Genomic DNA, 24,711 nt, shown 5'->3' on the forward strand with positions numbered 1-24,711 from the left:
TATATTATTCCTGAGGCCAAACGGTGCGAAGCTGCTGCCCTAGAACTAAGCGGGGATGCAGCAAAGAGGCCAAGCGTGCCTGTGTTGGAATCCCAATTCCACCACTTAACTAGTCGTGGTACCTCAGGCAAGTTCTGTGCAGTCTCTCTGTCTGTAAAATGGGGCTAATAATTGGTAGCATGTCCTGAAGATTAAACCAGTTAATGGTTGTCAAGCACCTTGGAGGCTATCAGACATGTAGGAAGTACAGCATAAAAAACTACTGCCTGATTGTCATTTGCTTCCATGCAAGCCTTGGAGAGCCTGACTTCACCGCCCAGCTCTCCTATAATTGTCTGCATCTCCTGAAACGCAGCAGGGCCTGCTCCAGGCTGAGACTGGGGCTGAAGCTTGGAAGCAGAGCAGAGAAACGCATAGGAGGTCTGGGTTGCAGCTGCACACACGACACACTAACTTTATTCACATTGATACAAAAGTAGATTTTTCCAGAAATGTTCTCTTGTGCCAGGGGGAGCAAGTTGAGTGGCACGTGGCAGAAGGGTGAGGGGAGGGGGCGGGAGGGGGCAGGAGGGGCAAGGGCCACAGTGTGGGTCGTGGAGGCAGGACAGCGAGCAGCAGGGGCTAGGGGAGCAGGACGATCTGGGCATGGTGGCCCCTCTGCCCCATTCTAGCCACACTGGAGGGCAGAGGGCGTCCACACGGATATATTGGGAGCATCTAGAGTGGCGGGAAATGGGGGTCAGGGAACTTGGACAGGAGGAGATTGTGGGTAGAATTTGGTGCCCATGACTTTCCTCTCCTTCTGATCGGCTGCCAGCTCCCCCAGGGGACACCAGGGGTTCCTGTATGCCCCATCTTGCTTCCCCTTCCTTACACGCTCCTCTTGGAAGGGCTGGACATGCCCAGGAGGGGCTGAGTTGGCGGGTGTGGCAGTGAGAGCGAGTGCACAGATAGATGCTCACGCAGGCAAGGAGGGGGTGGAGGCTGGGCTGCCCATCGAGGGGCCCCAGGGGTCTCACTGGGGCAAGGCCTTGAGGATGGCATTTACCTCCTCCGCCACAGCTGTCAGGGCAAACTCAAACTGGTCCTGGGGCAGGGTAGAGGGAGAAAGGTCATGGGGAGGCCTGGCCTCTGCTCCTGCCCTGGGATGGGTTGGGGGGGCTTTAGGGTGGTCACTTGGGGGAGGAGGGAGCCCTTCTGGGGGAGATTTGGAGGCAGGCAGGCAGGAGAGGCAGGCCCCTGCCACTTTCCCTGGGGAAAGGTCATGGCTAGGGTGGGTATAGAGAGAAACAGTCACCTTAGAGCGAACAAGGCCAGGCCGCTGGTCACGGACATGCTCCAGGGTGGCAGCGATGTCAATCTCCTTCACTCCTGGTGGGGAGGGGTGTGGGGACAGAGATGCTCAGAGGGTGTCCAGAGGAGGGTAGGACCCAGAAAGGCTAGGGCATCTTGGGATGGGAGGCTCAGAGGACTGGATAAAGCCTGGGGGTGTGGTGACCTGCCCTCCACAAACTCCTGTGACCCCAGGGGCTGGGGAGACTCTAATCTGGGGCTGGGCTGGGGACGTTGGGGAGGGGCCTCACCTTTCGCCATGCGGTTCAGTACCATGTCGATGAGGATGTAAGTCCCTGTCCTGCCTGCACCGTCACTGCAGGAGGAGAGGGTGACAGGCTGAGCTGGGGACCCAGCAAGAACGGGGAGGGGAGGGGACATGGAGGCTTGGGGTGGAGACGCTGGTGGAGCCAGCGGAGTTAGGTTAGCTGGTGGAGTTAGGGTTAGCTGCGGGGTTGGAGGGCATGAGTGAGCCGAGGATGAGGGATGGGGTCATGGCTCCTGGGTCCTGGGAACTGGGCCTTGAGTGGGGAGCCTGGGACTCATGGGGTGTCTCTTGGGCAGAGAGCCAACTGAAAAGGAGAGCCCTGGCTCCACCCTGAGGTGGAGGCAGTGAGAAGGAATGGGAATAGCCATTTCCAGCCACTGGCCAGGCTTTCCTTCAGCCAACGTCTTATGTAAATGGCAAGATGGTAAATATTTTCAACTTTGTGGGCCACATATAGCCTCTGTCGTGTGTTCTTTTTTTTCCTTCAACTATTTAGAGATGGGAACATTATTCTTAGCTCATGGGCCATTAAGAAAATAGATGGTATGCTGAATTTGGCCCATGGGCTGTTGTTTGCTGGTATCAAGGGGACAGGCAAACAGCGTGCTCGGGAGATGCACATGGAGGGCAGGCCAGAGAAGGGGTGGGAACCGCGAAGCTGCCCCCTTCAGGGCCCTCTGGCTTGGGCCTGGCCCGCCCCCACCCCCCTCCAATCCCGTACGCACCTGCAGTGCACAATGATGGGGCAGGAGCGGCCCCGGTAGCACTTGTTCACCTTCCTGCAACAAGAAATGGGCATGAGGCCAGGGGCACCAGCAGAGGGGAAGGGGAGCTGAGACACACACCTGTGGGCCTGTCTTCCTTTTCTCTCCACCTGCCCAGGGCCGAGGAGGGAAGAGGGCTGGACAGAGGAGTCGTGGCTGGAGGCCAAGAACCAGAGATGGTGTGGGGGGCACTGGGCTTGCCTTGTCACTATGGGCCTAGGCTATGCACCTGGAACAACTGATAAATCAGTTGGTCTGATTTATCAGATAAAACCTGATAAATCAGATCAACTAATAAAAACCTTTCAAGCCTCAGTTTTCTTACCTGTAAAACGGGGATGATAGTAATAGTAACCTCCTTCTTAGCGTTCTTATTACATGGATTATGAGATAATCCATATAAAGGACTAAGTGATAAATCTGGCACACAGCAGGTGCTCATTAAATGATGGCACTATTAAAGATAATATGTCATAATATTAACAGTCTCCCCCGCCTGAAGTTCAGGGAGGATAGGTGTTCTGGTGAATTCAAGGCTGTCAGAGCACACTATTGCTCTGCCCCGGGTGTTCCCCTCCCCACCCGGGCTCCTGTGGTCCTCACCAGCAGTAAGGTCTGGTTGCAGCCCTGGGCGTAGAGTTCCTCTGGCGAGGGGATGACAACCCCTCAGCTCTGAATATGCTGCCGTCCACTGTCTCCCTGGGTAAGTCTTACCCCAGCAGGTAAGCACAGGTGCTCTGTGATTGGGTCATAGTCAGACTGTGGGTCCACCTGGACCTCAGACTCTGCTTCTTGGACCACAGCTCAGCAAGGAGCGGGTGGGTTCTCCCTGTCTCGTGGCCCAGTCTAACCTGCCCTTGTCCCTTATCACATTCCTGATTTGAGAGTCACTTGCAGACTCCTGATACTCCCAAAGGACAAGGGCGAGGGAGAACCTTTTGAAGGGTTATTAGAGCATTTCAGAGGAGCTTAGAACTTAGTGGTTCCCCAGTCTGGTACCCCCAGACTTACTGGGGCCAGGAGACTTTGAATGGTTTTCTAGAAGTCCACATGATCCCTTAGCGTATCGGCTGGTAGATCAGGGCTGGGGTTGAACAGAAGTTGTCACGGTGGCTCCCAATCAGTTAATAATAATGACAACAAATAGTACTTAGAATTAACAGAGCCTTTGCTATGTGCTGGGGCTTCCTTGGTAGCTCAGCTGGTAAAGAATCCACCTGCAATGCAGGAGACCTGGAGTCTATCCCTGAGTTGGGAAGATTCCTTGTAGAAGGGAAAGGCTACCCATTCCAGTATTCTGGCCTGGAGAATCCCATGGACTGTATAGTCCAGGGGGTCACAAAGAGTCGGATATGACTGAGCGACTTTCACTTTTACTTTTGCTATGTACCTGGCACTTAAAGTAGATTTTATAGATTTCATGCTATTGACTTTTGTAACAATCCCTTAAGGTATGGGTCATCAATCTCATTTCACAGGTAAGAAAACAGATGGAGGTCAAGGAACTTGATCAGAGTTATTTTCTAAGACTTCAAAATTTATTTTGCCTTCCCTCTGATGGACCTTCACCAAAACAGTATTTATTAAGCAGCAACTAATTTGTTCTGGGTGTCTAAGCCAATTGAGTTTACATAATTCCAGCCTGAAGCAAAGAAACATAACCTTTTCGCTTACCTGTGCAGTCTTAAAATAGGTCCATGCACTCATTTTATAAAGATTTTTAAATATGGAAAACAAAAAATACCCCTGATACCCCTGATGGCACCTTCAAGAAGCCGGTACCTCAGGTTGCATGGACCCCAGTTAGAAACCATTGTCCTGAGGGTCAGAAACTACCCCCAGGTTCCCACCCCAGTTCTGTTCCTCTGCTTTCTGCCCAGCACCTAGAGACCTCAGACTGGCCTGGCAAGGGGCAGAGAAGCAGAAGGAAGCTGCAGTGTGGGTGAGGTCCCTGCCATGGCAGCAGACTTCTCAGCCACCAATCTGTGGAGGGAAGGCAGGGGACTCTGGAGGCCTGGACATGGTTTTAGCATCTGAAGAGGGCAAGTCCCCCTGTTGGTTTCCTGTCCCAGCCCCCACCTGGTTCCATGAGTCCCCAAGAGTCCAGAGATCCCCCCCACTCCCTTTGATAGCATTTGTCCCTTCCCTGAATCTCCCCAGCCCCAGCTCTCCCAGCGCCCTTCAGGGTGGTCCCTGGGCCACACGTCCTCATGTCCCATCCATGCAGCGGCCACACCTGCCAGTGATCACTTTTGTGACTATGCAACTGGAGTGAGAATACTAGCTGCAGATCACAAAAATGACGCTGGCAGCCGTGAGAGAGAGAGAAGAGGGAGGAGACAGAGAGGGGAGACAGACAGCAACGGAGAGACAGAGACATGTAGAGAAAGAGAGAGAGGAGCGGGGAGAGAGACAAAGAGAGGCAGAGTAAATAGGCAGAGATGGGAGGGAGGTGGAGGAAACAGCTGAGAGACCGAACAGGGAGGGGTGCAGAGGGGGGAACTGTCGATGGAGTGGGGGAGTGAGAACCATGGGAGAGAGCTGAGGGGGAGAGGGAGGGTGGAGGCGAGAAAAGTGGGAAGGAAGGGAGGGAAAGAGGGAAAGAAATAAAAATAGAGGCAAAGAGACACAGAGGGTAAAGAAGAGGGAAGGCAAGGGTTAGTGAGAGAAAGCAAGGGGACAGCAGACATAGAGACTGGGCACCAGGAAACAGGACAGGAGGAAATAGACAGCAAGGACCAAGGAGGAAGAGAGGAGAGAGGGAGGCGGCTACAAACAAGATGAGCCTTTCAGGGTATAGGGGGGCGGAGGGAGAAGAAGGTTATGGAGGAAGAGTGGGAGATAGAAAAAGAGGCCAAGAGAGAGGGAAGAGGCAGCCAGACAGCAGAGAGAGCAAGCAGTCAGGAGCTGGACCACAGCAGTGGACGGATGGGCACAGCGAGACAGGGCGTCAGTCCTGGTTTGGGGGGTGGTGTCCAGAAGGGGATGCCGGGAGGTCAGAGTCAGTCCTGGTTTGGGGGTGTCTAGAAGGGGGCACCAGCGGACCAGAAGCTGAGGCTCCAGGTCGGGCGAGAGGGCCTGCCTCTCCTGACCAGGGGCCCCAGGAGGAGCTGATGGGCTGCGGGGAGGCTCCAGAGCCCGGCTCCCGGCCCCCTTGCTCCTGGGCTGCTCTCTCCCGGGCTTCTGGGAGCCTTCTTCGGGCCGCCCCACCGCCCAGGGGTGCCCGCTTACCTGCGGAAGTCCAGGAGGGGCCGGGTGGAGGCCGGGGTGCCCTCTGCCGGCCAGCTGAGGAAGTGGAACTGCGTGAGCGTGCGCGTCTCCTGGGTCTGCACGTTCTTCAGGTAGAAGCTCCGCACTAGGAAATCCTCGCACCAGATGTGCTCCGACACCAGGTTCACCTGCGAGAGTGGGGGCGCAGGCCTGAGCGCGGCAGGGCCTCTCCAAATCCTCCCGGCCTCCCAGGACAGTCAAGAAGCTCACTCAACTGTCCCCAGGAACCCTAGCCATCTGTGTCACTTATGGATTGCTCAGGACAACTGGCGGCTTCTCCATCTAGACACAGCGGGAGCCTAGCTCCCCGACTAGGGATCGAACCCGTGCCCCCTGCAGTGGCAGCTCGGATTCTTAACCATTGGGCCCTCCGGGAAGTCCTGTGTGTTTCCTGGAATCAGTTTCTCCTTCCTCTTTTTGCGCAAAGACTAGCACAGTGTCTGTGCTACACACACACCATAAACTTTGATAAAATTTTGTATTTTCATTTGATTTTTTCTTTAACCCCAAGCGGGACCAATTTTTAAAGCTTAAAAAGAAAAAGTATTGTATGCTCATCTAATGCTGAAAATTTGTTATCCAGAGCTCATTTAGAGATAAGAAGCTTCTATTGTGCAAATAACATCTGTTTTAAGGGGGAGAGGGGGTCACTTCCCATTGGTCAGGAATGTTTCTCCTTCCTCTACTTTGTCTCTGCCCAGACCCCCCAGTGTTTTTCTATTTTTTCATAAGCAACATGTGTGATTGGCAGCATTTTTTTCTTTGCTTTGGCCTCCAGGAAACTCAGATCTAAACTAGACTCAATAAAAGTAGGATTAAGTCTTGGTCTTCGAGTATACTTATCTTCCCTGTCTCAAAACTGTACTCCTGGCTCTTAGCTTCTTACCTTAGTTTCAGTGGCTTTATAGTTTTATATCTGTACCTTTCATCACAGGTCCCTACAAGTGCTTTTCAGCCCTAGACTGGACACACACATACACACATGTATATGCATATATGTATGTATGCGAATGCTTTCCTGGTGGCTCAGACAATAAAGAATCCACCTGCAACTCAGGAGACCTGGATTCAATTCTTGGGTTAGGAAGATTTCCCTGGAGAAGCGCATGGCAACCCACTCCACTATTCTTGCCTGGAGAATCCCCAGGACAGAGGAGCCTGGCAGGCTACAGTCCATGGGGTCTCAAAGAGTTGGACATGACTGAGTGAGTAAGAACACCACGGCACAGCATGTGTGAATATGTATGACACATGGATGCTTATATACACACACAGTTGCACATGCATGAACTGTGCACCGCCCACTGTCCCCACCCCCAGTGTCTCCTGGCCATGGGGTTTGCTGACCTCATATACGTGGTAGAGGGAGGAGCCCTCGTCCGGCCAGTAGCGATCACACTGCTTGACACCATCCTCCACCAGCGGGGTCAGCATGACGATGACAGTGCAGCCACTCTCCCACACCATCTAGGGACAGATGATGTCTAGCACCCAGGTAAGCTCCACTCTAACCTCCCTGGGACCTGGTTGGCCCTGGCTGCCCACAAGGGACCCCAGTCCCTGGAGACACCCTCCCTCCAAAAGCCCACCTGCCAGAAGTCTGCAATGGTATGCGACAGCGGGCCCTGTGTGGCTATGTAGGCTGGCATCCGAGGGTCGTGCTCAATCTGTGGGCAGGGAAAATACATCATGAACCAGAATAGGAAATGCCATTATGGAGAGGTCTGGTCAAAGGGAGCAGGCCAGGGTCTGGGGGACCCTCAGAATTCCCATTTCCATGCCGGATATCAGGCCCACAATTCCAGGGCCTTGTGGAGGAGGAAATGGAGTCTATGGGGGCAGGATGAAAATGGGGAGGAGATAGGAGCCACTCACAATGGGGCTGGCATTGATGTAATCGCTCCGAGAAGGGCTGCTCTCCACCTTCAGCTTGATGCGAGCATGGTCATCTGCACAGACCCCACACCCCACCCCAGAAACCCCTCCAGTCACTGGGGTCCTGGCACTTCTGCCACTCAGCCTGAGCCAGGAGCCCAGCCCCTACCCCAAGCCCTCCGGACTCCCAGCAGACAGAAGGCTGGGCCAGCAAGACTAACTCACAGGGAAGGAAGTCAGGGTGGCGGTTCTTTTTGATGTTGCCCTCGCCCTGGGCGGTGGCACAGGTGTTGGGCTCCGCTTGGTAGGCACACAGGGCCTGCCACTCCTTGGCCAGGCGGTCCCTGTTCCGAAGGTGGTCCTCCATGTAGGCCTGCAGGGACACCACAGCCTGGCGCCGGCCCCCACTGCCAGCCTTGCCCCTCCCACCACTTGGACCCCTCCCCGCATCTGGGCCCATGCCCCATCCTGACCAGAATCATGTGTCCTGTGGAGATGTCCATGTTGGCTTGGGCGGGCTCCTCACACCAGGACGGGGTGCTGCTGTGGGAGCTGGGGCTGGCCTGGGCGGCATCGCTGAACTGTGAGGACACGCTGCTCACCCGAGAAGGCTCAGGTGGACCCTCCGCCCGGTTGAACAGGGACTTTGTAGCCATATGCTGGCGGCATAGATCCTGCAGAAGAAAGACAGGGCAGGATCCATGTTCTCCTGAAGCCTTTTCAACAGAGTTCTGGACTCAATTCAACAGAGTCCTTAGGATGGTCCTGGATTGCTCCTCTGGGGTGGGGTCTTCTGCCCTGGGTCTCATCCCTTCCAGGGCTGTTCTGCTTGGGTGTGGCCCATGACAACCTCAGATAGTACAGAGCAGAATCCAGAACCCCCTAAATGGTGGTACTGGGGAACCATTGGGGAACAGGAACCACCTGTCCTCAATTCCCATCCATTCAAAATGCCTCCACGACACCCCTTCTGGGGCTTCTCCAGCCCGTGCCTGGATACCCAACTCCCTGCCCTCATCTTACATGAGACCCAGACTCCTGAGCCCCTTCCATTCCCTTTCATCAACAAGCTTCTGGGGCTGCACACCTGGTACTCAAAGGTAGTGTCACCATGGGCCCCCTCGGGTCCCAGGGCAGCCAGGCGCTCCTTGTCCCGCTGTCGTGCATGCTGCCGCACACACAGAGCCACTGCCAGGGCCACAAGCAGCCCAGCCACACCTGCCAGGGCCACCAGAGTAAGGAGCACGGACCGCACGGGAGAAGTGCTGTGGGCCGGTCGGGGCAGGATGGCGGCTGCCTCCTCCCTCTGTGGGAACAAGGTTAGAATCAAGGTGGGCAGTGGTGGTGGGGGGAGACTTAGGAGCTGCTCCTCACCCTTGTCCCACACCCCACTCCCTGCTAGTATATCTCCTGGGGAAAAGCTGAGAGGCAGGGACATGGTGGTACAGGCAGAGGCACTCACAGACTCAAGATCCTTCTTTCTCAATCCCCATGGGACCAACTCAACCACACTGTACTGCCAGAGACTTAGTGGGTGACTCTCCCTAGGAGTTTTTACATTAAAAAATGGATGTAGAGAAGTATAGAGACCCAGGAATTCAAACAGTAGAACATGAGGCATCAGTGTTGGATGCATAATAGAAGCATATTTTGAGTTCAAAGTCCTTTCTGTGTAATGTTTTCCCCTGGAATTTGAGACTTTGCTCTAGCATATCTATGGACGGCTGGGCCATCTCAGGTAGTTCTTCCAGGTGAGCTGGCTGCCTAGAGAAGGCTGATCCTGCAGGGAGCTGGAGCCACTGGGGCCATCTGCTGGTCGGAAAGAAAACTGCATGGAGGAGGGCTGCTTCAGCAAAGGTGGTGTATTTCAGCTCCTGTTCTGCCAAGACTGCCTTCATTTCTGGTGGGCAGCATCAGCCAGCGGGGACTTTGACTGATTCTTCTGTTATCTCATACCTGTCCCACTCCTGTCTGCAAGATCTGGAGCCCTGTCTGTGCTTCCAGTTCAGACTTCACCAACCCTGCAGGGAGGACAGAGGTCAGACCCTCTCCAGCCCCCCAGATGGTCTCCACCCCATGCCATGCAATGCCCCGTGGCAGGCCGGGCCCACATGGCCTGGGTCTGGGAATATTCCTGGGTCTGGGAATATTTCAAGGAGAGCATCAGCCACCGGTCTGGATATATACAACTAGGGCTGGAGCCAAGAAGTATTTACCGGCTTGCTGGGTCACATCAGCCAAAGACAGGTTCTGTTCATTGTGCCGGATGCGGAAGGTAAGGGCTGGTCCCACGACACTGCCGAATAGGAGGTATATTACTGCCTCACCCATCACAGATCCCAGATTCAAAATGAGAGATCCGCTCTGGTCCTCTCTCCCTATTAGAGGATGGGGCTGAAACCCATGCCATAGTGGGTATTTCAGGAGGGAAGATATTGGACAAGCCAGCAACAGGGAGAAGTGTGGCTGTAACTTCAATGCAGCTGGAAACATCTGTGACCTGACCTCGGCCCCTTAACCTGGAGTATGTCTTCCCCTCCTTCCCCGAGCCCCTCAGGCCCCACTCCCTTCAAGCTACCTGCCACCCCAGCCAGATAGAGCCCCACCTGATGTTGATGAAGCTGCCCGAGGACATGTGCACGTGCTCAGCCAGGATCTCCAGCAGCCTTACTCCTGCAGCCAGACTCAGGGGCCTGGAGTTGCAGAGCCGGTAGAGGAAGGAAAGTGGGGACCCTCTTGGCCACTTTCTTGAAACACCCTCCAAAGGTGCCAAGACATCCAGGGGTGCAGAGCAGTCCCCCCTCCACCCCTATCTACTTCACATCTGCAATTCTGTTCTCTGCCTCCCAAGGCAGGCCAGCCCAACCCCCAAGGGACCAAGAGGCTGCCCCACGCTGGAGCCCTTACTTCTGGTCGGTGACAATGTAGCCGTATTCCTCTGCTGATGGTCGAGCAGAGGGCTGCCCCGTCACAGTGGGCTGGCTCTGGCCCAGCGGGCTTTTCTTCTCTACCAGGACTGGTGTGGCGGGGGCACTGGCAGCTTTGGGGGACTCAGAGGATCTGGCGCTCAGCTCCTTCTGGGCTCTAGTGGAGGTGGAACCGCCCGTGGGGGATCCAGGCAGGGAGGGCATCGGGGGCGGAGGCTCTGCTGGGTCTACGCCCTGAACCTGCTCCTCCATTGTCTGTTTAGAATAGAGGCTAGAGGTAAGGTCTCTAACAGTGAAGGGGTTAGGAAAGGGGGTCTACAATCTGGACCCTGAGCTCCCATAGGGGTGCTTATGACTTGATTCTCTTTCTATCCCCAGACCCAGGTCAGCACTGGGTACCGAGAGGGCATCCAGGAAAGTGAGCCAAGTGGATGAATGAATGAATGAATAAAGCGCTGAATGAGTGACTATTCATGATGAGTAATAATCGACAGGATGGGGCTGGAGTGGGGAGAAACTCCAGAGTGAGGAAAGCTGGCGTTAGGGGAGATGATGAACAGACAGGCAGTGCTTTTTTGACTTTTGTTTAGCCACAGAATCTTAGAAATCCAACGTGTGAAACAGACAGAGCGCCTCAAGCCGTAGGGCAATCAGGAGTCTGCCTACTCCCTTCCCTCCCTTCGCCTAAGGATCTCATTTCAAAACCGTGGTCTGACACGACTGTAGTGAAAAAAAAGCACTGAATCAAGAATTCTCACTTCTGGTCCCAGCTCTGCCTTCAGCCTGAGGTGAGACTTTAAACAATGACTTGCAGCCTCTGGACCTCTGTTGAAGGGTCAGAGAATACAGATTCTGCATCCTGAGCCTGAGATTTAGATTTCAGCTAAGGGTTTTTGCTGCCTTAGGGGTCTGGGAGGTGTTGCAAACTCACTTTCTTGATGTCAGCTCCAACGTTTACAACCCCTCCTGTAGGGACAGGAAAAACAAGACTCTGGGCAAAGGGCCAAGGCCAAGGTCCACACAACGCAGGCAGGAGAAAGGGCTGGTAGCTCTGAGTCTGAGACATCTGCTATGGGTTCTCCCCGCAGTCAGTAACCAAGGCTGTTGTTGAGCTCATCCTAACATGCCTCTGTGTGTGTTAATCCCTCAGTCGTGTCTGACTCTTTGTGACTGCAGGGACTGTAGCCTACCAGGCTCCTCTGTCCATGGGGATTCTCCAAGCAAGAATACTGGACTGGATTTCCATGCCCTTCTCCAGGATATCTTCCTGACCCAGGGATGAACCTACTTCTTTTGTTTCTCCCCCATTGGCAGGTGGATTCTTTACCACTGTACCACCTGGGAAGCCCCTTGCTTCTGGGCTTCTGCACCATGGGCTCAGTTACTTCAGTGGTATTCGCCTCTTTGTGACCCCATGAACTGTATCCCGCCAGGCTCCTCTATCCACGGGATTCTGGAGCAGGATGCCATGCCCTCCTCTAAGAGATCTTCCCAACCAGAGATCAAACCCATGTCTCTTATGTCTCCTGCATTGGTAGCAGGTTCTTTACCACTAGCGCCACCTGGGAAGTCCCTTCTGCTTCATGCATGCATGCTCAGTCACTTCAGTCGTATCTGATTCTTTACGACCCCACGGACAGTAGCCCACCAGGCTCCTCCACCCGTGGGATTTTCCAGGCAAGAATACTGGAGTGGGATTGCCATCTCCTTCTCCAGGGGATCTTCCCGACCCAGGGATGGAACCCGGGTCTCCCACATTGCAGGCAGACTCTTTACCTTCTGAGCAACCATTGTTTGATCAACTCCTCCCTATTTTTGGCCACATCCCTCAAAGCTATTCTTTGCGCAGTCCTCTTACCTGTCAATTAGTGGCTTCTTGGCAATGACCTTAGGTCTTCAGCATCTTCTGCCTAGCCTTTCCAGTGCCTCCAGATCCCCAGCTCACACCTTCATTGGCTTCTTTTCCCATTACTTCCATCTCCCAGTCCTTTCCTGCTCTAACTCTTCAGCTCACCACCTCACCCCTTGCTTCCTGACTGTGGCTGTCAATGACTCCGTGTCTCAAACCAACTCCCTCCCCTGAGCTTGGCCCTTCCCCTCTAGACTGTTTCTTTTGGCCTTGAGAAGTGGGGCAAGAGGCCTCTGTGGGGCTGGCAGTCTCTCTGCCCTGACACTCACCCAGATTTCGTCCAGCACCCTTGGGCAGCAGCTGCAGCAGGGTCGAGAGGGTAGAGAGCTGCTCCGGGGTCAGCTGACGCAGCTCCACGCCATAGCCTGCCAGCACAGCGGCCACTCTCTGCAGAGTTGCATCTGCTGGGAACCAAACATGGAGCTCAGGACTAGTGCAGGGATGAACTTACGGGATGAGTTTGCAGGTGAGAGGGGACCGCCACATTTAGGAACTTCTCAAACACCAGGACACTGATGCCCTCCCCTTCCCGTCCATGTCCACACTTTGGGGGAAAGCCCTTCGGATGCCAAGACCAAACTTCAGGCCCAGTAGGGACTCCTCAATTCCCTAGCTGGAGAAGACATGTCAGCTCCACCCACTACTGTATCCCAGTGCCTACTTATGCCTGGCAGAGAGCAGGCAGTCAGTAGGCATTAGTTGAGTGTACAGATGACTTTAAGGACAAATTAACAAGTGCGTGCATAGTCAGGACAGACCCCCTCATCTCTGCCCCCCCAGAAAGCAGCCCCATAGGCGTGGAGTGGATGCTGAGGCCATGGTTACCTGGCTGCTCTGCTGGGGCGGGAGGCTTCTCCTCACGACCCTCTAGTCCTTCCTCCTCATAGCCCTCTGAGGAGTCCCCTGCCCGGCTGCTGCCTCCTGGCTCTGGCAGCCTTGGTGCCCTGGCCCTGCTGGGCACTTGTGACTCCTGGGCCAGGTAGAACAGCTCTGACTCCTGGAAAAGCTGAGCAGGTGGAGGCCCTGGAGGGTCCCCATAGGAGTGGCCAGGGTGAGCCCCAAACATGCTCTTGGAAGCAGTTCGGCTGAGGAAGGCAGGGGCTTCAGCCTTGGGCAGGGGGTCAACACTGACCATGCCTGGGGCGCTCTCTGAGCCCCGGGAGCCATCGCGGGAGCCAAACTGTGGGAAACCAGAGATTGGGGTAAGAGCAGATGTCAGCATGGGGATTGGGGCTGGGAGGGGGCCAGTGTCTAGAGCTCACCTGATGGAACAGGTAGGGCTGCAGCAGGGCAGGTTCATAACTCAGGGCAGGATGCGGGGGCTGTGCAGGCAGCAGCAGGTGCTCCAAGAGAGGGGGCAGCAGCTCAGCCTGCAAAGGGGACAGGGGGGAGCCCGCCCCAGCTCCTCCCCCACCTACTGAAGGTCGAGGAAGCCGATGCTGCGGAGCTGGGGCGGAGCCAGTGGGGATGCCCTGTAAAAGCAGCTCCCCAGCGGGACCAGGTCTCCTGGGCACCAAGCCAGATCTGAGGAGGAAACCAAAGTGTGTGTGGGTGTGTGTGTGTGCGCGTGTGTATGTGTGCACATATGTGTGCGGGCATGTGTTGGTTGTATGGGGCAACGGTGTACAGAATTTATGAGGCAGAGATGCTGGGGGCCAGGCAGGCTTAGCCTAAAGTAAACCTGATCTCTCAAGAGATGAGGTAGCCTCAGGAGAGGAGAGTAGCATGGAGAAGGGCCAGAGGTCTACACCTGGGTAGAGGTCATCACCTCCCTGGTAAGGGTGCCTGGGTCCCTGAAACACAGCAGCAGAGCTGATGAAGCATGAGGCTAAGGACAGAAAAGGGGAGAGTGGGGAGCAGGGGAAGGAAGCTGGGAACTGTTCTAGATGAACTGTGGCTGCAACTTGCCCCGTTGCCCCTGTGTGCATGTCCCCAAGTACACATCCAGACATTCAATGCCGTGTCCCGCCATACCCCACTCTGCCTTCTTCAGCTGGTATCATCCTCTGAGCCCCAAGCACTCATTTACTTTCCTTTGCTTTACAGGGCCTGAATGATGCCTTCAGAGCCCCTAACTACAATAGGAAGATGGTGCCTCCTACCATGCAGTAATAAAATTGAACATTAATCAGCCTCAGTCTGACAAAATTCTAAACTGTTCCATGATGACCGCTTTGATGCTTCTTTTAAAATACCAAATGTCCAAATGTTTCAAAGCAGTCTTTAACATTGTGAATCAACTATGCTATGATAACAATTTTAAGAAAAGACTTTATCCGGCAAAAAAAAAAAGAAAAAATCCCCCAGTTTTGAATGCTCTTGTTTTGCTAGATCCCCAGGGATGAGCTCAGCTCATGTTGGGCATGTGGGCATATCAAATGACCACTCCAGAGCCTCTTTCCCCATGCCCCAGTCTGCTGGTCTCTGTACATACTTTCCTCTCTCCATCAGGAGGACCACAGATGCACAAGCCTTGCAATGCTAGAGTTGATGACAAATGATTTCTACCTGTCCCTTGGATGAGGCTCTGGGGGGCGAAGCCTGGGGATACGCTCCATCTCCTGGGAGATCACATACTGGGTGAGGTCATCATGCCAGGACAGTCCTTCCAGGGAGAGAAAAGATTGAGATGGGGATTGTCCCTCAGGCTTGGGACAGTCTGAGGGCTCAGTAACAGGGGCCAGTGCAGATCAAAACCGTACCCTCTACCTTGCAGTGTACTGAACTGGGCAGAGTCCAGGAGCAGTGGAGGGGGTCCAGAGACCTGGCGGGTGATCTGAGTTGTCCCTTCTGCCCCCCAACCCCATCCCCAGGTGCAAATCTGGAAGTGAGACTGCCTCCAGTGAGACTGGGTTTAAATCCTCTGCCACTTACTAACTGTATGTCCTTAGCTGAACCTCTGTGAGCCTTAGTGCGCTCATCTGGAAAATAGGGGTTTATACCTCCTAAAATTTTTGTGATATTAAAACACAATATAAACAGTTAGAATAGTACCTGACACATCATGAGTATTATCATCATTATCAATATTATTATTCATCTTATTTTTATTGATCCTGAACCGTAGTTTTCTTTATTTGTGGTGGTGGTGGTGGTTTAAGTGGGAATAACATATACTTTATGGATCTGTAGTAAAGATTAAATGCAATCAGGGACTTGAAAATGCTTGGAAACCTCCAAAGCATTATATACCTGTTTTAAGCCTTCATCAACATCATCTTATCCTGAAGGCAGATCTCCTGTTTGACCATTTCCCTCCATGAAATCTGCTTGCAGGAAAAGTCAGTCATCTATTCTAAAAGGATAACCTCCCACTCTCCAGTCCCACCTACTCCCATTCCTTTTTGCTTGCTTCTGGATTAATACTCATACTGCTTTTAACTCATATCATGGGATCTATACCTGCTTTTTTGCCTATTAACACTGGATGAACTATCTGTGTTTCTATAAAAGGACAATCCTCCATTTGGGCACTAGATTTCATCCCCTGCTACCTACTCAAGAACATCTTCCCCACAATTCTCCCCTTTTTCTTGTATCATCATTTTCTCCTGTTGTTTACTGAATTATTCCCATTCACACACAAACACAATGCAATTTTTCCCATGTTATAATAAAAATACTGCTTGAACCCCACATTCCCCTCCAACTGTCACCCCACTTATTTGTAGCAAGACTCTTTGAAAGTGTTATCTCTGCTGGCTGTATCCACTTCCTTTCCTCCCATTCCCTCTTACTCACTCTATTCAGGATTTCCCCGCCCCCCAACTAGTCTACCAAAACTATCATCAAGATCACCAGTGGCTTCTGCATATCTAAACCTAGGGTCAGTTCTCAGATCTCATCTTACTCAAGCTACCACCATCATTTGACACTGTTGATCACTCCTTCCCGCTTGATACACTCTCACTTAGCTTCTAGGATACCAAACACTCCTGTTTCTCCTTCTACCCCATTAGCTCTCCCTTCTTAGCCTCCCTTGTTGATTCCACTCCTTCTCCTGGTCCTCTTAATAGAATTCTTTAGGGTTTTTCTTCATATTGACTCAATCCCTTGACTATTTCATCCATATCATGGGTTTAATTACCATCTATACACCAAAGAATTCCAAATTTATATCTCTACTTCAGACTTCTCTCTCTCTTTCAAACCCCAATTTTATACACTCAACTTTCTATTCTAATTGAGTGGACATCTTGAACTCAGTATAATCAAAACTGAGCCCCCCTTCCCCAAGTTTATACTTCTGCATAGTTAATTCTTTAATGTTTAGTGTTTCTGTTTGTACCATTGATTCCCTACATTCTATTCTCAACACAGCAGCAAGAGTGATCCTTTTAAAGTAGAAGTACTATCAAGCACCCCTATGCTCAAAACTTGTGATGGTTTCCTCTTTTACTCAGAGTATAGTCAGAGTCCACACATTCTCCTATAAAATCTTAGAACATCATTACCTACCTGACTGCGTCTTCTGCTCTGCCTCTCCATCACTCCTCTACAGCCTTCTGTAGAGGTGTTTTCCATGGTGCTCCTCAAACTCATGCTTAGGGCTTTTGTTCCAGATCCTTGGCCAACCAAAATACTCTTTCCTAAGATAACCTTCTGGAAAATATCCCCACCTCCTTGATGTATTTATTCAAATTTCCTAGCCTCACTAAGATCTATCTTGACCACTCATTTTAATCGTATGGCTTCCTACCTCACCATTTCTGATCCCTTTATCCTGCTGTAATTGTTTTTTTTCCATGGCACTTATCCCCTTCTAACATATGAATATTTTCTAATTTATATAATGTAGCACCTCCCTTCATCTCCTGAATATAAACCCCAGAAGGCAGAGACCTTCATTTCACCCCTTGATAAATCTTAAGCACCTTAAACTATGTTTGCCGCATAAAGTACCCAATAAATGAATGAATTTGTTTGAATGAATGAATTGAATGAGTGGGGTGTTCTCCTGGCTGAGGACCCCAGGATTCACAGCTCTGGAATACTCAGTCAGTTCCAGACAGTGGGCTGATCTCAAAGAGATGAATGCTGGCCTCTTCCAGTGGCTTCTTCCAGAAGTCTCCTCTGGATTCCTCCAGAGAGTCTAAGTGTGAACAGCATGTCTCTAGGGTTCTACTCCCACTCCTGTCTCCAGTAAGTTCTGGGAAGTTGAGGCTCCACAGTGGGTGTGATAGGAATGTTCCATGAGAGAAAACCTAGAGTCAGACGGTCCCTCCCTTCCCCATTTCATCTAACCAAGTTACAGCCTCTCTCCTCCAGTGCCTCTAGACCTCACCTTGGGACATGAGCTGCCGGAGCACACCTTGTAAGCGTTGAAGAACTGGGGATGTGACTTGCAAAAGGGGCCGGGCTTGCCCCACTCCCACCTGGCACTGTCCAAACAAGCCATCTAAGAGCACAAAAGTGGTGTTAGCAGGGGGCTTGGACAAGAGGCCTTCCAAAGTTCAGGCTGCAAATAGAGAGCTCTGCCTCTATCTCCTCTCTTGGCTTCAGAGGGCTTTGCTCCTCCAGGTCATCCCCCTTTCTCTCCAAGTGCAATTCCCCTTCTGACTTCCAGGCACCCCCCCCCCCCCCCACCCCCACACACACTACTTTCTCATTGTGTACCCTGCCCACCCCCACAGACTTGTAAGTCCTATGTTTGGTTTCACTCACCTTGAATACAGACTTCAAGATGAGAGCAGAGTCTGCGGTCAAACAGACAGCCTGTAGAGAACAGGTGAGCAGAGAGGCTCAGATACCCCCAGGCATACAGTGGTCAGATGGATGAAGAGGCTAGGGAAGGGGGAAGCAGATGGGATCCAGTCTTTCATTCTAAGGAAGGCTTTAAGCTGGGAGGAGAGGAGGGAAGAGGCCTCCTCTTCTTAAGAGGGGGATCTGGGTTTGGATTTCAAAGATCTGCAAGTTTTGATTCTTTCCCTAAAAGCCTCAGTTTGTTTAACTAAGTAATGGGGAGAAGAAGCCCTTCAGGTGCATGGGGATGGTGATGGTGGAGAATGATAAACTTCTACTCTGATAGAATTACTGCGGGGTAGTTTATGTTCAAATTCAGAGGGAAAAGGGACTTTCCTTCCCATATCTCCAAAAGTATCTTATGACGGCCTGGGACTCAGAAGAGATGGGAACCCTAGCACACTTCCGCTTCGCATGGGAAAGGTGGGATGGCTCTAAGGCAGTGCTCCCCACACTGTCCCTCTAAGTCCGTGGCCCTAGAGCTGTTGGCGCTGTTCGCGGTGCTGAAGCTCTGAGCCCGGCGCCTCTGAGGGTTTGCCTGGAAGCCGTTATAGGGGAGGGAAGGGCGACCGGGTGAGGAGCCTTCAAAAGACCTGACCTCTCCGCCATTCCAGCCTTCATCTTCCACCCTAACCAACCCGCAGCGCCACAGGAAGTACCTTGCCCTGGCCTTCAAGCCCGATGGGGGAGGAGGGCGTCAGATTGCGAGCTTGCGCCCCTTCCCCCACGCGCCCCTGGCCCCCACCCTCCCCCTGCCCATGAGTCAGCGCTGACTGTCTCCGTCCGCTCAGATGTGAGTCAGCACCAGGTCTGGCTGTGGGGAGGGGGCGGGAGACGACCCCTCCCTCTTCACCCTCTTTGCCCCCTTCCCCAGCCGTCTGCTTCTCATCGGAGATCAGATTACAGCGATCGGCCTCTCCAGACTAGGAGAGAAACCCTGGCCCCTCCTTTGGCCTGATCCTCTACGGAAATCTGGGACCCCGGAGCTCGTGGGCCCGACTTCTACTGCCTGGAAACCAGGGTTCTCTCTTTCCTTCCCCTTCTCCACCCCTCAGCGCCGCCACTTTCTGGCGCCTCGGGGACACGTCCTTCTCTCGTATCCCGTCTCTAGGTCTCTCTGTCCACACGCACCCCCTTTTCTTCTCCCCAAACCCCGAACTTGCCCTGAGCCCTCTTCTCTTAGGTCCCGCCCCCGGGTTCCCAGCCCCACCTCCAGGCCTACGCCCCTTTCCTCGCAGACGCCCTCTCTTCTCTCTCCGCTCACCGGGCCTCCCCCTCCCCACTCCACACACACCTTCCAGCCGAGGTTCCGACCTTCGTGATACTTCCCATTCCCTCCCCTCCACACCCGCAGCACACCCCACCGAGTTCTGCTCTCGGCACCCTCCCCCACCCCCCATTTCCTCCTGACCGTGGGCACTAATGGCGTTGCAGCCTCCCGGGCGGCTGCCCAGCAACAGCAGACAGAGTAGCACCCGGAGACCCCCCGATCCCCCGGGACCACCAGGCCGCCCCGGGAGCCGCATCCTTCCCGGCTCGGCTCTCCAGCCCGGCAGCCAGAGCCGCAGCGACGCCGGCCAGAGCCTGCCAGCGGGGCCGAGGCGGGGCCTGCCACTCCCCACCCACCGAGGCGGGGTCTACACGCCCCTCTCTCCGCAACTCTGCCAACCCCAGGCGGCTGGTGACGACATCCCCACCCCCGGCTCTGGCGTCGATTTGCGTCATTCGTGGCGTAAAAGCGCAGTCTTCGTGGGGCTCCTACTCACCCCAGCCCTCCTACACCCAACAGTAGGTGCCTCTTTAGAATTCTCACTTGGCCTCAACTTGACATATTCTTCTCCCCAAGGGCCACCGCCTCTATCACCCAGTCTCAGGGTTGGCGGGAAGGGCTCCCGTTGGGTGGGGACCAGGAAGGATAAGTGAGTCCGGTAGTATAAACCTTAAGATGTGAAGCATAAAAGTGAATAGAATGTGTCCTCTTTTGCATCTCAATTAATGGTTCCTCTGTCACTAAGATCATGGCATCCGGTCCCATGACTTCATGGCAAATAGATGGGGGAAAAAATGGAAACAGTGAGAGACTTTGTTTTTGGGGGCTCCAAAATCACTGCAGATGGTGACTGCAGCCATGAAAATTAAAAGACGCTTGCTCCTTGGAAGAAGAGCTATGACCAACCTAGACGGCATATTAAAAGGCAGGGACATTACTTGATCAACAAAGGTCCATCTAGTTAAAGTTATGGTTTTTCCAGTAGTCATGTATGCATGTGAGAGCTGGACTATAAAACTGAGCACCAAAGAATTGATGCTTTTGAACTGTGGTGTTGGAGAAGACTCTTGAGAGTCCCTTGGACTGCAAGGAGATCCATCCAGTCAATCTTAAAGGAAGTCAGTTGTGCATATTCATTGGAAGGACTGATGCTGAGACTGAAACTCCAATACTTTGGCCACCTGATGCAAAGAACTGACTCACTGGAAAAGACCCTGACGCTGGGAAACATTGAAGGTGGGAGGAGAAGGGGATGACAGAGGATGAGATGGTTGGATGGCATCACCTATGTGATGGACATGAGTTTGAGTATGCTCCAGGAGTTGGTGATGGACAGGGAAGCCTGGCGTGCTACAGTCCATGGGGTTGCAAAGAGTGGGATACGACTAAGCGACTGAACTGACTGGCTGACTGTCATGCTTAAGAGCAGGAATGGTTACACATATGTGCTTGGACTCCAGTTTTAGAAATGCCACCTACTAGGGGTATAAGTTTGGGCAAGATCTTTAACCTCTCTACTGCCAAGTTTCCTGATCTGTGAAATGAAGGTGCCAGTAGTACCAGGTGGCTGTGAAGCCTGAGAGAATTACACTCACGTGGCTCACTTAGAACAGCCATTGTACTAAACACTGGATAGGTACTGGCTTTTTTTGTTAGCCTTGCCTCTCCTTTCTTTCACCCCCTTCCATGGCTGGTCTATTAAAATCTTATGGTTCCCGCCTGAAAAATATATCTCCCATCATCCCACTTCTCTCCATGCTCATGGTCTTATCCCAGCCACTGTACTCTTTCATGACTATTGCTGCTGCTGCTACTGCTAAGTCGCTTCAGTCATGTCCGACTCTGTGCGACCCCATAGACGGCAGCCCACCAGGCTCCCCTGTCCCTGGGATTCTCCAGGCAAGAACACTGGAGTGGGTTGCCATTTCCTTCTCCAATGCATGAAAGTGAAAATGAAAGGGAAGTCTCTCAGTCGTGTCCGACTCTTTGCAACCCCACAGACTGCAGCCCACCAGGCTCCTCCGTCCACGGGATTTTCCAGGCAAGAGTACTGGCTATTGCAGCAATCATCTGACTAGACTTTTGCTTCCATTCTTGTCACCCAATAAGCTTGGGAGCGAGCTTTCTAAAGTTAAAAATTGATCACTTTACTCTCCTGCTTTTCAGTAACTTTTCCAAAATACAAAGGAAAAAAAATAAAAAGATAAAAAAGATAATGGTGCATAGTAAATACTCATATACCCATCCCCTAGACTTAACAGTTATTATTTTGCTATATTTACTTCTTTTTATAATTAAAAGTAAGCAATAGACATTGTAAAGTGAAAGTTGCTCAGTTGTGTTCTGACTCTTTGTGACCCCACGGACTGTAGCCTGCCAGCCTCTTCTGTCCATGGGATTCTCCAGGCAAGAATACTGGAGTTGGTTGCATGCCTTTCTCCACGGGATCTTCCCAACCCAGGGACTGAACCCAGGTCTCCCACATTGCAGGCAGATTCTTTACGACCTGAGCCACCAGGGAAGCCCAACAATACTGGAATGGGTAGTCTATCCTTCTTCCAGGGGGTCTTCCCAACCCAGGAATCAAACCGGGGTCTCCTGCATTGCAGGTGAATTCTTTACCAGCTGAGCTACCAGGGAAGCCCAAGTTCCCTTCTAAATGTTTCAATATGCATCTCCAAGAAATAAGTATATTTTCCTATACCACCAAATTGCCGTTATGACCTAACGAAATTTACAATAATTTCTGAATAGCATTTCATACTCAGTTCATATTGAAATGTCTCAAACTGTTTCCAAAAATGCCCTTTTTCTGCTGTTTTGTTCAAAATAGCAGTCAATCAAAGACTACCATTGTATTCGGTTATATTTCTTAATTCTTTTTAAATTAGCATAAACAGTGCTTTCCTCACCACCCCACCCCCCATTTTTGACAGTTTCTTGTGGAAGAGATCAAGTCAGGTTTTCTAACTCCTCACCTTCTGGATTTGTCTGACTGTTTCCTCACGACATGTTTCTCTGTATTTCCCCTGTATGTATACTGTGTAGCCCCTGTATTTCCTGAAAAATAAGAATTAAGTCTTGATTGGATCAGGTAAAAATATTTTAAAACAAAAAATTCACAGGTGGTGCCATATGATTCCAATTGTGTTATTTCAGGAAGCACATAGTGTCTGGCTGTCTCACTATTAGTGATGCTAAAATTGATCACTGATTTAAGGTAGAGACAGCCAGATCTCTACGGTAAAGTTACATTTTCCTCTTGTGACCAGTATGGATGCAATCCATCGAAAGATATTTTGACGCTGTGAGAATATCTAGTCCCCCATCAACTTTTCACCTAATGGTTTTACCATTCATTGATGATCCTTGACTAAAATCATGATTTTCTAGCATTCTTTTCAGTTCAGTTCAATTCAGTCACTCCGTCGTGTCCGACTCTTTGTGACCCCATGAATTGCAGCATGCCAGGCCTCCCTGTCCATCACCAACTCCCAGAGTTCACTCAAACTCACGTCTGTCGAGTCGGTGATGCCATCCAGCCATCTCATCCTCTGTCGTCCCCTTCTCCTGCCCCCAATCCGTCTCAGCATCAGGGTCTTTTCCAATGAGTCAACTCTTCGCATGAGGTGGCCAAAGTACTGGGGTTTCAGCTTTAGCATCATTCCTTCCAAAGAACACCCAAGACTGATCTCCTTTAGAATGGACTGGTTGGATCTCCTTGCAGTCCAAGGGACTCTCAAGAGGCTTCTCCAACACCACAGTTCAAAAGCATCAATTCTTCGGTTCTCAGCTTTCTTCACAGTCCAACCTTCACATCCATACATGACCGTTGGAAAAACCATAGCCTTGACTAGACGGATCTTTGTTGCAAAGTAATGTCTCTGCTTTTGAATATGCTATCTAGGTTGGTCATAACTTTCCTTCCAAAGAGTAAGCGTCTTTTAATTTCATGGCTGTAATCACCATCTGCAGTGATTTTGGTGCCCCCCAAAATAAAGTCTGACACTGTTTCCACTGTTTCCCCATCTATTTCCCATGAACTGATGGGACCAGATCTTATTTCCTTTAGCTGATCTTATTTCATAAAGAAGAATTCAGAATTCAGAAGGTAGTTTCTTCTCTTTAACTATTCATTTGCAGAGTAATGAGTTGGTATAACAGTTACTGTTAAGGGTGGCAAATAAGTTTCTAAACATTTGTTATCACTTTTCTTATTTGAGCATTACTATGGAAGTATAGATTTTTATATATTCAGTGTGTATCAGTCAATCACAGTAACATAAAAATTGTCCTGAAGTAGGTAAGTGAAAGCCTTTTTAAACTGGCTCTTGTTTCCTTTTGAAACATCCCATTAATCACTTAAAGCTCCTTTCCTTGCTTTGTATTATAGAATAATATATTTGTAGACAATTTTTATATTACTGTTTAGAAACTTATTTGCCACCCAAGCTGACTCATTTGAAAAGACCTTGATGCTGGGAAAGATTGAGGGCAGGAGGAGAAGGGGACGACAGAGGATGAGATAGTTGGATGGTATCACCGACTGATGGACATGGGTTTGGGTGGACTCCGGGAGTTGGTGATGGACATGGAGGCTTGGCGTGCTGCAGTTCAGGGGATGGCGGAGTTGGACATGACTGAGCGACTGAGATGAATTGAAGATGTGTTAATCTTTTTCATTCCTTGGCCTAGACATGGAAGCAGCCATCCCTCCAGAGATTTGGTAGCTTTTAGTAAAAACTGATTTTAGGGACCACAGTCTGGGTCCCAGGGGTCATAATGACTGCTGAGATGATTGATGTTGCTTCTAGGTCCTTTCAGTGCATAGACTTAGGATATAAAGATACACTCACACATATACACACACCTCACTCACACTATTTCCAATTAAAATTTAGCTGTGATTTTTACCGACCTCTTAATTTTATACCTGTATCACTTTATTATACTGAAAAATTTGGTTTCTAACAACACCAGCACCATCATTTATATGTTTAATCCTACAATATGCACACAATAATTTGCAAATAATATAAATATTACTCTCCTAATAAAACAGTGAATATACCTAAGACTTTGGGTAGTTTATTTTGTCCTTATAACCCCTAGGGTTCAGTTCAGTTCAGTTCAGTCGCTCAGTTGTGTCTGACTCTTTGAGACCCCATGAATTGCAGCATGCCAGGCCTCCCTGTCCATCACCAACTCCCAGAGTTCACTCAAACTCACGTCCGAGTTGGTGATGCCATCCAGCCATCTCATCCTCTGTCGTCCCTTTCTTCTCCTGCCCCTGATCCTTCCCAGCATCAGTGTCTTTTCCAGTGAGTCAACTCTTTGCATGAGGTGGCCAGAGT

General features: G+C 51.4%; 1 protein-coding gene across 3 annotated transcripts; it reads right to left on the reverse strand.

Annotated features, from left to right (window-relative positions):
- Nucleotides 1–427: 427 nt before the first annotated feature.
- Nucleotides 428–19,676, reverse strand: PTPRN (protein tyrosine phosphatase receptor type N). 3 transcript variants are annotated; one of them, XM_012146631.4, is made up of 23 exons: nt 19,499–19,676; nt 18,010–18,060; nt 17,630–17,743; nt 14,854–14,950; nt 13,608–13,869; nt 13,171–13,525; nt 12,615–12,746; nt 11,368–11,402; nt 10,417–10,691; nt 10,116–10,202; nt 9,726–9,805; nt 9,466–9,530; nt 8,597–8,815; nt 7,983–8,183; nt 7,735–7,882; nt 7,510–7,583; nt 7,224–7,301; nt 6,982–7,101; nt 5,596–5,762; nt 2,326–2,379; nt 1,584–1,648; nt 1,298–1,371; nt 428–1,087 (listed from the first exon to the last, which is right to left on the reverse strand). In XM_012146631.4, the coding sequence occupies exons 1-23, from the start codon at nt 19,611–19,613 to the stop codon at nt 1,016–1,018; spliced, it is 2,940 nt and encodes a 979-aa protein (XP_012002021.3). In that variant the 5' UTR covers nt 19,614–19,676; the 3' UTR covers nt 428–1,015. The 3 variants fall into 3 exon arrangements, with proteins under 3 accessions (XP_012002021.3, XP_027821016.2, XP_042100205.1); XM_027965215.2 differs by having other exon boundaries at nt 12,615–12,749; XM_042244271.1 differs by having other exon boundaries at nt 12,615–12,749; nt 18,010–18,129.
- Nucleotides 19,677–24,711: the final 5,035 nt, after the last annotated feature.

The sequence above is a fragment of the Ovis aries genome, chromosome 2, assembly GCF_016772045.2.
Source record: "Ovis aries strain OAR_USU_Benz2616 breed Rambouillet chromosome 2, ARS-UI_Ramb_v3.0, whole genome shotgun sequence".
Lineage (NCBI taxonomy): Eukaryota > Metazoa > Chordata > Mammalia > Artiodactyla > Bovidae > Ovis > Ovis aries.